Raw genomic sequence first — 11,712 nt, forward strand, 5'->3', positions numbered from 1 at the left:
CACGCAAGCGTGCGGGGGAATATAGGAGCGAGCACGAGCGTGCAAGCAGGCCTGAGTGCGTGCAGGGTGCGCGAGCGTGCCTGAGTGTGCCCAAGCACATGTGAGCATGGGTGGACGTGTCTGCATATGTGTGAGGGTGTCGAAGTGTGCGTAAGCGTGCGTAAGCACGCACAGATGTGCGCAAATGTCTGTAAGCGTGTCTGAGCGTGCCTGCACACGTGTGAGCGTGCCCAAGCGTGCATGAGTGTGTCTGTGCTGGCGGAAGGATGCCCGAACATCCGTGAGCATGTACAAGGGTGCAGATGCATGTCTGAGCGTCCAGGTGTGTGCACTGTGCCCAAGGATGTGTGAGCGTGCCCAAGCATGATGAGCGTGTGTGAGCACACCCAAGCACGCACAAGCAACTCCAAGCATGCATGGGTGTGCATAAGCATGCGTGAGCACGTCCAGGCGTGCATGATGAGTGTGTTCAGGGGTGCACAAGCGTGCACAAGTATGTACGAGCGTGCTTGAGCATGCTGGAGTGTGCCCAAGTGTGCATGAGCACACTTGCCTGTGCCTGTGCAAGCGTGCCCAAACACACACGAGCAGGTGTGAGTGTGCCCAAGCGTGCCTGAGTGTGTGCAAGCATGAGCACATCCAAGTGTGCATGAGCGTGCCCAACCATGCCCAAGCGCGTTCAAACATGCACAAGCTTGCATGAATGTGCTAAAGCATGTGTGCATGTGTGTGAGCACCTCCAAGTGCACGTAAGCGTGCGGAAGCTTGCCTGAGCGCTCATGAGCATGTGCAAGCATGCCCAAGTGTGTGTGAGTGCACCCACGTGTGCATGAGCATGAGGGTGCACTCATGAGCGTGTCCAAGCACACCCAAGTGTGCATAAGTGAGCAAGTGTGCCCAAGCCTGTATAAGTGTGCACAAGCGTGCCTGAGCACATATGAGTGCGTTAAACGTGCCTGAGTGTGCAGCTGTGCCCAAGCGTGCCTGAGTGTGCATGAGTGCACCAAGGAATGCACGAGTGTGTCCAACCATGCCCGAGCCTGCACAAGCGCGCACGAGTGTGCACAAATGCACCCGAGTGATTGTGGGCACAGCCGAGGACACGCGAGCGTTTGTAAGCACAAGTATGCATGAGCATGCGCAAGCGTGCTTGAGTGTGTGCAAGTGTGCCCAAGTGTTCCCGTGTGTATGTGAGTGCCCCTAAGCACGCGCGAGTGTGTGCAAGCACAAGTGTGCCCAAGCGTGCCTGTATGTATGCACCAGTGTGCACAAGCGTGCCCAAGTGTTATATAAGCGTGCCTGAAGAAATGCATGGATGTGTGCAAGCACAAGCGTGCCCAAGCGTGCCAGAGGGTATGCAAGCGTCCCCGAGCGTGCCTGCATGTATGTGAGCGCACCCAAGCATGCGTGTGCAAGCGCAAGTGTGCCGGAGCGTGCGCAAGCGTGCCCAAGTGCTCTTGCACGCATGTGGGTGCCCAGCAGGGGCGCGTGCAAGCGCAAGGTGCGCCGGAGGACCGCGCGAGCGTGCGGCAGCGCGAGCGCGCCGAGCGAGCGCGCCGGTGCCAGCCTGGGTGCCCGCAGGCTGCCGCTCGGGGGTGGTGGAGGTGGAGCGCAGCGTGACGGCGGTGCTGGGCCAGGACGTGGTGCTGCCGTGCCGGTACCGGGCGCAGGAGCAGGAGCAGGTGGTGCAGGTGACGTGGCTGAAGCGGGGCCCGGCCGGGCACAGCGCCGAGGTGGCCGTGCTCAAACCGGCAGCACGGGGAGCACGTGCAGGAGCCCTACGCCGGGCGGGTGCTGCGGCGGGCGAGCGGCGCGCTGGAGGACGGCGCCATCGTCCTGCGCAACGCCGTGCAGGGGGACGAGGGCGACTACGAGTGTCACCTCATCACCTTCCCCCTGGGCAGCTTCGAGGGCGCCTCACCCTCAAGGTGCTGGGTGAGTGCCCGGCCGCGGGGCGATGAGGATGGGGCCATGGGTGGGGGGCGATGGGGCGGTGGGCATGAGGCAATGGGGCTGTGGGCACGGGGTGATGAGGATGGGGCGATGGGCGCGAGCAATGGGGCGGTGGGCATGGGGCGATGAGGATGGGGCCATGGGCGCGGGGCGATGGGGTGGGGGGCACGAGGCAATGGGGCGGTGGGCACGGGGCGGTGGGCACGAGGCAATGGGGTGATGGGCACGGGGGCGATGAGGATGGGGCCATGGGTGGGGGGCGATGGGGCGGTGGGCACGGGGCGGTGGGTTGGGGCAATGGGCACGGGGCCGTGGGCAACGGGCATAGGACAATGGCTGTGGGGCGCGGGGCAAGCGGCGACGGGCACGGGGCAGCGGGGCAACGGCTACGGGGTGTGGGGCACCGGGCCGGGGGTGACTGGTTGGGCACCCCGTAAGGAGCGCTGGGGCCGGGGCTGGGGTCACGGGCGCGGCGGAGGCCGGCCGCCGGCGCGGGCCTGACGCCGGTGCCGCCCGCGGTGCCGCCCGCAGTGCCGCCGCTGCCCATCCTGAACCCGGGGCCGCCGCTGGAGGAGGGGCAGGGCCGGACGCTGGCGGCCTCGTGCACGGCGGAGGGCAGCCCGGTGCCCTCGGTGCGCTGGGAGACCGAGGTGCGGGGCACCAACGCCACGCGCCGCTCGGCGCACGCCCGTTCCGCCTCCGTCACCAGCGAGTTCTTCCTGGTGCCCTGGGCGCAGCATGAACGGCAAGAGCCTGACCTGCGTGGTGCCCACCCCGGGCTGCGCCACGAGAAGAGGATCACCCACCTCCTCAGCGTCGCCTGTGCGGCACGGGGGGCACCGGGGGCATGGGGGGGCACTGGGGACACGGGGGGCACCGGGGGCATGGGGGGGCACGGGGAGTGTGGAGAGAGGTGGAGACCATGAGGGACGTTGGGGTCATGGGGGGACATGGAGGGGCACGGGGGGCACCGGGGTCACCGGGGGCATGGGGGGGCACTGGGGACACAGGGGCACCGGGGACATGGGGGGGCACGGGGAGTGTGGAGAGAGGTGGAGACCATGAGGGACGTTGGGGTCATGGGGGGACATGGAGGGGCACGGGGGTCACCGGGGACACGGGGGGCACTGGGGACACGGGGGGCACTGGGGACACGGGGGGCACCGGGGGCATGGGGGGGCACTGGGGACATGGGGGGGCACTGGGGGTTTGGGGGGCATCGGGGCACGGGGGGGACACGGGGGGATGTGGAGAGAGGTGGAGACCATGAGGGACATGGGGGACACTGGGGTCTGGGGGCACTGGGGGACACGGGGGGCACCGGGGACACGGGGGGTGTGGAGAGAAGTGGAGACCGTGAGGGATGTGGGGGGCACTGGGGGTCACGGGGGGGCATCGGGGCGGTGGAGGGCATTGGGGGACATGGGCGATGTGGGGGCCGGGGCACGTGGGGGACACGGGGGGCGCTGGGGGACGCTGGCGCGGAGGAGGAGGCGTCGGGAACGGGGGGGCCGCGGGGGGGCACGCTGGGCCCTGGGGGCGGAGCAGGGCACACGGGGCCCCTCCCCGCCGCCCCTCACCGTGCCCTGTCCCCAGACCTGTCGGACGCCTCGGTGCTGGGGCACACGGAGGAGTGGCAGGAGGGCATGGAGGGGGCCACGCTGACCTGCCTGGGGGAGGGCAACCCCCCGCCCACCTACAACTGGACGCGGTGAGGACGCTGACCCCCACCCTGCCGCGGTCCCGCCGCGCCGTCCCCGCGTCCCGTCACCCGCGCCGTGTCCCCCGCGCCCCTGTCCCTGCCGCGTCCCCCCCGCGCCGTGCCCGGGCGTGCCCGTGCCGAGGGCCGCGGCGGCGAGCGCGGCGGGTGGTGCCGTGCCCGGGCAAGCCCGGCCGGCGCAGGGCGTCAGCCGTGGGAACCGGCAGCCCCGGCTTTGATGGCGGCGCCGCTGCCGCCCGCCCGCGCCCGCCCGGGCACGCCGGGGGCTGACGGTGCCGCCGCGCCGCAGGCTGAACGCCCCGCTGCCCGCCGGCGTGCGGGTGAAGGGGGACACCCTCGTCTTCCAGCGGCCCCTCGCTGCCGCCGACGCCGGGGACTACATCTGCCGCGTCTCCAACCGCGTGGCCGCCAAGGAGGCGCGGGCCAACGTCAGCATCAAGGGCAGGGTGGCAGGTGGGCGCCGCGGCGTGCCCCGGGCACCCGCGTCCCCCTCCCCAAGGGTGCTGGGGCGGGCGGGCATTGGGATGGGGGTCCCGGCTGAGGGTGTTGCGTGCGCCTGTCCGTCTGCCCGTCCCCGGGCTCTTCTCCGTCCCGCCGCCCTTTCTGCCACCCGCCCGTCCCCTCCCCGGCAGCCATCTGTCCACCCGTCTGTCTGTCACCCCCTGCCCTCTCCCCCCAGACCCTTCCTACGCCGTCCGTTCACGGGTCCTTCCCCAGATGCTCCTTTCTGTCTCTTCACCCGTTGGTCCATCTGTCTGCCCATCCATCCATCTTTCTATCTGTCCTCTCGTCTGTCCACCCACCCATGCCCCATCCATCCGCCCCACTGCTTCACTCTGCTCATCCAGCTCTCCCTCCCTTTCTTCATCCATCCAGCTGTTTGTCCAGCTCTCCGTCCATCCATCCCTCTTCCACTTCCGCTGTCTGTTCGCCCATCCGTGTGCCCACCCCTACACTCGCCTGTCCCTTCATCCACCCATCTTTCTACTCGCTTGTCTCCTCCTCCACCCACCCGTCTACTCATCTGTCTACTCACCCACCCATCCGTCCACTCATCCTTCTACTCATCCATCCATCTACCCATTCATCTGCCCATCCATCCTTCCATCACGCACACCCTGCCACCTCCCGCTGTCCATCCATCTCTCCACCCGTTGTTCATCTAACCACTCACCCACCTACCCATCCATCCACACACTCCTCCATCCCGCCATCGACCATCCCTCCATCCCCTCATTCATCCCTCTGCCTACCCGTCCACCCACCCATCGACCCGTCCATCCACCTACCCATCCATCCGTGGGCTCATCCATCCATCTGTCCGTGGATGGACTCATCTGTCCATCCACCCGTCTCCCCACCCCGCCCGTCCTCTCGTCCCCCCTCACCCCGCGGGTGTCCCCGCAGACAACGAGGTGCGCAAGGTGGACCTGGTCTCGGCCTCGGTGGTGGTGGTGGGCGTCATCGCCGCCGTCCTGCTCTGCGTCCTCATTGTCGTCGTCGTTGTCATGACCCTCTACCACAAGCGCAAGACCAAGCGCATCTCCGAGAAGTAGTAAGAGATGGGGAGAGGGGTGGGGGGCGGTGGGGGCCATGGGGGGCCTGTGCTGAGCGCCTCCCCCCGTGCCCCCAGCGAGGAGGAGCTGACACTCACCCGGGAGAACTCCATCCGCCGCCTGCACTCCAGCCACAGCACCGACACGCGCACCCAGGTGGGGGTGCCCAAGGGTGCTGGGTCTTGGGGTACCCTGGGTTTGGGGTGCCGTGGGTGTTGGGGTACTCAAAGTGATGGGTGTTGGGGTGCCCAAGGCAGTAGGTCTTGGGGTGCCATGGATGTTGGGGTGCTGTGGGTCTTGGGGTACTCAAGGTGTTGGGTGTTGGCAGTAGGTCTTGGGGTGCCATGGGTGATGGGTGGTGGGGTGCCTGGATGATGTGTTTTGGGGTGCCTGGGGTGAAGGGTGGTGGGGTACCCAAGGAAGTGGGTCTTGGAGTACCCTGGGTGATGGGTGTTGGGGTGCCCAAGGTGATGGGTCTTGGGGTACCTGGGATGATGGATGTTGGGGTGCCCAGGGTGATGGCTATGGGGGCGTTGGAGAGCCGGGGAGCGGGGCTGGGTATTGGGGTGCCCAGCAGGAGCCGAGCCGTGGGGACCAGAGAGCGCTGGGTGGGGGGCTGCCCTGAGCGGTGGCCAGGCCGGGGGGTGCCCAGGGGCTGTGCCGGGGGGTGCCGGCTCTCACGGGGCTGTTCCAGCTGGAGGAGACGCTGCAGCTGCGCACAGAGAGCCGGCAGGGCAGCCTGCGCGGGGACAGCCTGCGCGGGGACAGCCTGCGCGGGGACAGCCTGCGCGGGGACAGCCTGCGCGGCACCAGCATCTGCTCCGCCATGGTGAGGGGCGCGGCGCGGCGGGGGGGCCCGGATCAGCCCCACATCCGCACCCGGTGCCGGGCTGCGGCCGTCGGAGCGTGCCCTTCGCTCCTGTGCGGGTGCGACCCCGCCTCGGGGGGTCCGTCCCCCCGCCCCGCCATGTGTGCAACCCCCCCCGCCGGGTGTGCAAAGCCCCCCCCCCGCCCAACCCGCTGAGCCCTCGTGCGCCTCCTTGGACCCGCCCCCCCGCGGCGGCGCCCCGGCCCCACGGGGGTCCCCGGGGGCGCGCGTGCGGCGGGGGCGCGCGTGCGGCGGCGGCCCCAGCCTGTCCCTCGCCCCCGCAGAGCGAAGAGCCCGAAGGTCGCAGCTACTCGACGCTCTCGACGGTGCGCGAGATCGAGACGCAGACGGAGGTGCCGGCGGCGCCGCTGCTGCCCGCGCCGGCGGGGAAGGAGCCGAAGGAGGAGGAGGAGGAGGGCGGCGGCGGGGACGACCCCATCAAACAGGCCATGACCCACTTCGTGCAGGAGAACGGGATGCTGCAGGCCAAGCCCACCACCAACGGCATCTACATCAACGGCCGCGGGCACCTGGTGTGAGCCGGGCGGGCGGGGGCGGCGCCCGCGGGACCCCCGCGTCCCCCCGCCGCTCCTCCGCCCACCCACCCACCGGGCTGGCTCCGGTCCCCGAGGGTCGCCCGGCTGCTGGCGCGGGGTGGGGGGCGCGCGCCGTGCCCCGGGACGGGTTCCGCGCCGCCGCCGCTGGCACGGGGCTGGGGACACGCGGAGGAGGCGACGGCGGCGTCCAGGACCTGCGGGCGGCGGAGCCGCGGGCCCCCCCGGCGTGGGGACACCCCAAGGACAGGACAGGGGCAGGAGCCCCCCGGCGGGGATCGCCCCCCCCCCCCCCAACCCCCTCGGACTCCGGGTCGGCTCCTTCCCGCGCGGCGCTGGGGACACGCGGCCGTCCCCGCTCGGGACACGGTTTGCCGGTGGCACTTGGGACGCTTGTGTCCCCTCCCCAATCCTGGCTGCCCCCTCCCCCGACGCCCCCCCCCAAACCCCAACCCCCCCCCCGCCCAGCCCCCCAAAACTGCCGAGGGGACCCCCCGGGGCCGGGCCCCCCCGTGTACGGGGCTGGCGGCAGGGGTCCCCGGGGACAGCGCGCCCCGCGTGTACATACCTGTATAGGACGGGGGCCCCCCTGCCCCCCCCGCTGCACAGCCGCGCTTGTAAATAAACCCCCGCGCGGGACCCTGGGACCCTGTGTCGAGTGCATCTGGTCTCAGCCGGGGGGGGGTGGGGCACGGGGAGGGGTCGCTCACGGGACGCTGCTCGCGCACGCAAGGACGGCCACACCTGGGTGCTGCCCCTGCGTGGCCACGTGCCGCTGGGCGCGCAGGTGAGCCGCGTGCAAGCGGAAGCATGCACAAGCGTGCCAAAGCGTGCACCCCCTCATGCAAGCATGCACGAGCGTGCGCAAGCACACCCGAGCTCACGCAAGTGTGCTCAAGCTCATGCAAGCACGCACGAGCACGTGTGAGCGTGCCCAAGCTCACATAAGCGTGCGCAGGCACGCAGGAGCGCGCGGAAGCGTGCGTGAGCGCGCACAAGAGCGCAGGAGCGCACGGAAGCGTGGACGAGCGTGCGCAAGCGTGCCGCCTGCGCCCTGCCCTGTGGTTTCGACGCGCCGAGGAGCAGGAAGCGGCCTCGAAGGCGGCCGCCACCTTCCTGCCTCCGCCAGCGGGACGCCCCGGGCCCTCGAGGCTGCGTCAGGGCCCCGGGGCCGCCACACTTCCTCCCCGGGGGCCGCTTCCGCTCGCCGCCCGCCTCCCCCGGCCGCCACCGCCGCGCCGGGGCTCTGGGGCGCCCGCGCCCCGCTCGGGCCATGGGCAGGATCTGACCCCGCCGCCGGGGGGGTCCGCGCCGCCTCCATGTCGCTGGCGCTGAAGGCGCGGCAGAAGGCGAGGCGCAAGGGCGGCACCAGGGAGCGGGTTTTCGGCTGCGACCTCCTGGAGCACCTGCAGCAGTCGGGGCAGGATGGTAAGCGCCCGTCGGCGAGCGCCGCCGCCGCCCGCGCCCCCCTCCCGCGGGGTTCCGCTGCGCCCCCGCTCCGGGGTGGGGGTCGCCCCCGCAGATGCCGGAAGCCGGGAGGGTGCCCGGTGGCGCCGCGGGGAGGGGACGGGGGGGTGACTCACGCCACGCGGTTGCATCACCGGCGGTTGAGCAAGCGTCGCAGCCGGGGTGCCCCCCGGCGAGGCCCCTCTGAGATTTGGGGGGGTCCCGGCGCCTCGGCACGGCTCCAATCTCAGCGCCCCGCTGCGGCCCCGACGGGACGGGGTCGGGGATGGGTGGGCCCGTCCCCGGAGACTGGGTGGCCCCAGGACCGGGACGTGGCTGGTGCAGGGACTGGCTGCCCCGTGGGGACACCATCACCCGGTAGCCGGGGGGTGGGCGGCCCCGCACCCCCGTCACCCCCGGCGCTTGGCAGGGAGCAGGTCTGGGGCCGGGGGGGAGGTGGGTGATGGCGGACGCGGGGCGCCCGTCCCGCAGTGCCCCAGGTGCTGAGGAGCTGCACCGAGTTCGTGGAGCAGCACGGGGTGGTGGATGGCATCTACCGCCTCTCGGGCGTCTCCTCCAACATCCAGCGGCTGCGGTGAGCGGGGCCGGGTGGGAGGGACGGCGACAGGGTGCGGGGGGAGATGGAGCAGTTGGGATGGACGTGGGGTGGAGATGGAGGAGGTGGGATGGAGACGGGATGGGGATGGAGAAGATGGGGACAAGAGGAGGTGGGATGGAGATGGGATGGGGATGGAGAGGATGGAGACGGGATGGGGATGGAGAAGATGGAGACAGGAGGAGGTGGGATGGAGATGGAGCTGGAGCAGCTGGGATGGAGACAGGATGGGGATGGAGAAGATGGAGACAGGAGGAGGTGGGATGGAGACTGGATGGGGATGGAGAAGATGGAGACAGGAGGAGGTGGGATGGAGACAGGATGGGGATGGAGATGGAGCAGCTGGGATGGAGATGGAGCAGCTGGGATGGAGCTGGAGACCAGACGGGATCAAACAGGAGGGGGAGAGGTGGAAGATGGGGATGGGACAGAGATGGGAGTGGACAGGAGGGAGGGACGCTGGAGGAAGACGGGGCTGGGACCGGGAGGGAGGGAGGTGGGGAGGGGGCGGAGATGGGACGGGGCGGGAGAGAGACGGGGAAGGGATGGAGATGGACCCGAAAGGGAGGGAACGGGGATGGGATGCGGCAGCGCCAGATGGGACGGAGCTGGGACACAGACAGGGCTGGGACCGCACAGGAGCGGGACGGGGAGGGGGTGGGCGTGGGATGGGAGAGGGCAGAGGGGGACGGGGACGGGCCGCAGCCGGCGCAGGAGCCGACCCCGGTGCGGAGCTGCCGGATCCAGCCCCGCCGCCCCCTCGCACACCCCCGGCCCCTTCCCCCTCGCCGCAGCTCTCGGCTCCGTCCTGCCCGTCGCTGCTTCAGCCCTTCTTCCACGCGTTCCTTTTCTTCCTTTTTAATTGTTTCTTTTCTTTTTTTATTCTTTATTTCTTTCCTCTTTTATTCTTTCCGTATTTGCTTTGTTTTTTTCACTCTTTTGAGGAAAGAACCAAAAGAGCAAGTGTTTCTTTCCTCCCCCCCATTTTTTTTCTCCCCAGCGCTGCCAGCGTCCCCAACACCCCCGTGTCCCCAACACCCCCATATCCCCAGCATGTCCCCAGTATCCCCACGTCCCCGCAGCGTCCCCACATCCCTGCCATCCTTACGTCGCCACAGTGTCCCCACGTCCCCGCCATCTCCACGTCCCCACAGTGTCCCCACATCCCTGCCGTCCCCACGCCCCCATAGCATCCTCACATCCCTGCAGTGTCCCCACAACCCTGCCATCCCCACGTCCCCACAGTGTCCCCATGTCCCCACCATCTCCAGATCCCCACAGCATCCCCACATCCCGCTATCCCTATGTCCCCGCTGTCCCCACATCCCCGCAGCGTCCCCACGTCCCTGCAGCATCCCCACGTCCCCGCCATCTCCATGTCCCCGCAGCGTCCCCATGTCCCCACTGTCCCCACGTCCCCACAGCGTCCCCACGTCCCCGCCGTCCCGGCCACGCTGCAGTGACCCAGCTGACGAACCTGCCCCGATTGCAGCCCCCCGGGGCTGCGTCCGGCCCCTGGGGACCACCGTGGTCCTTGTGCACCCCTGAGCCCCGCCGGCGGGGACCAGCCCGGACGCCCTCCCCACCTCCAGGGGCACGGGGACACCCCGGGGACACGTCCCAACCCACCCCAGTGAAAGCCCTCCACGGCACGGCAGCTGAGGGGGACCGCGCCGCCCGCGTCCCCCCCGCCGAGCCGGCCGCCTCGCTCGCAGGCAGGAGTTCGACGGTGACCGCTGCCCCGACCTGCGGAAGGACGTCTACCTGCAGGACATCCACTGCGTCAGCTCCCTCTGCAAGGCGTACTTCCGCGAGCTCCCCAACCCCCTCCTCACCTACCAGCTCTACGACAGATTTGCCGTGAGTGCCCCCGCTCCCCGCCCGCCGCCCGGCCCCGGCGGGTGGCCCGTGTCACCCCGTCGCCGTCCGCCGGCAGGACGCGGTGGCCATCCAGATGGAAGAGGCGCGCCTGGTGAAGATCAAGGAGGTGCTGAAGGAGCTGCCGGTGCCCCACTATAGGTAGGGGGGCGCGGGGGGGGACCCCGATCCCGGTGCCCGCCGTGGGCATCGCCGTCCCTAACGCGCCCCGGCGCCCACAGGACCCTCGAGTTCCTGATGAGGCACCTCCTGCACATGGCGTCCTACAGCAGCCAGACCAACATGCACGCCAGGAACCTGGCCATCGTCTGGGCGCCCAACCTGCTGCGGTGAGCGCCGGGGAGGGGGCGAGGGGACGCGGGGTGACGCACGCCCCATGTCCCCGGGGGAGCCTAAGAGCCCCCTGGCGTCCCCGCGGCAGGTCGAAGGACATCGAGGCGACGGGGTTCAACGGCACGGCGGCGTTCATGGAGGTGCGCGTGCAGTCCATCGTGGTGGAGTTCATCCTCACACACGTCGAGCAGCTCTTCGGGGACGCTCCTCTCCGCGGTACGTGCCGGCCGGGGCCGGGGGACGGCGAGGGGGTCCCGGGCAGGACCCTGAAGCCCCGTCTCGATGGCCCGCAGGCGGCGAGTCCCCCCGGCGGTCCCTGCTGCTGGGCGGTGGGGGGCCGGGGGCCGGGCAGCCCCCGCCGTACCACGTGCCGGCCGCGCTCAGCCAGGGCGACGGGCCCCCCCCCATCCGGCCCTACCACACCATCATCGAGCTCAGCGACCACAGGTAGGACTTGCCGCCGCTCCCTCCCCTCCCCGGGGACCCCCCCAGCCCGCGCAGCGCCGCGAGCACACGCGCGCCGTGCACGCGCGATCCCACGCGCGCGCGTTCTTACGTGCACAAGCGTGGGCACGTGCTGCTCCGCGCGCCTGCTTGCACGTGTCCAAAGGCACCGTGTGTGCTTGCGCACGTATGCAAGCGTGCCCAGGCGTGCCCAGGCGTGCCCAGGCGTGCCCAGGCGTGCCCAGGCGTGCCCACCAGCCCTGACGCCCGGGGTCCCGCAGGAGGAAGGGGTCCCTCAAGGCCAAGAAGTGGAGGTCCATCTTCAACCTGGGCCGCTCCAGCCA

General features: G+C 70.2%; 2 protein-coding genes across 2 annotated transcripts in view; both read left to right on the forward strand.

Moving 5' to 3' along the window:
* Positions 1-1,157: 1,157 nt before the first annotated feature.
* On the forward strand, positions 1,158-6,636 carry NECTIN4 (nectin cell adhesion molecule 4; the record flags this gene model as incomplete). Its single annotated transcript, XM_082011498.1, is given in 12 exon segments — positions 1,158-1,745; positions 1,747-1,905; positions 1,911-1,935; positions 2,485-2,678; positions 2,680-2,716; positions 2,719-2,775; positions 3,550-3,664; positions 3,963-4,126; positions 5,081-5,228; positions 5,307-5,385; positions 5,924-6,058; positions 6,382-6,636. Coding segments are annotated over 12 exon segments (1,710 nt in total). The 5' UTR covers positions 1,158-1,403.
* A 1,334-nt stretch (positions 6,637-7,970) lies between these two features.
* ARHGAP30 (Rho GTPase activating protein 30) overlaps positions 7,971-11,712 on the forward strand; it is a gene marked incomplete at both ends in the record, with an annotated part of 4,700 nt that continues 958 nt past the window's right edge. Inside the window, 8 exons of the mRNA XM_082011588.1 lie at positions 7,971-8,079; positions 8,590-8,692; positions 10,429-10,573; positions 10,650-10,732; positions 10,813-10,920; positions 11,013-11,140; positions 11,218-11,371; positions 11,650-11,712. Of these exons, the coding sequence (XP_081867714.1) occupies positions 7,971-8,079; positions 8,590-8,692; positions 10,429-10,573; positions 10,650-10,732; positions 10,813-10,920; positions 11,013-11,140; positions 11,218-11,371; positions 11,650-11,712 (893 nt within the window). The remainder of the gene's footprint in view (positions 8,080-8,589; positions 8,693-10,428; positions 10,574-10,649; positions 10,733-10,812; positions 10,921-11,012; positions 11,141-11,217; positions 11,372-11,649) is intronic.

The sequence above is a fragment of the Phaethon aethereus genome, assembly GCF_964289735.1.
Source record: "Phaethon aethereus genome assembly, chromosome: 28".
Lineage (NCBI taxonomy): Eukaryota > Metazoa > Chordata > Aves > Phaethontiformes > Phaethontidae > Phaethon > Phaethon aethereus.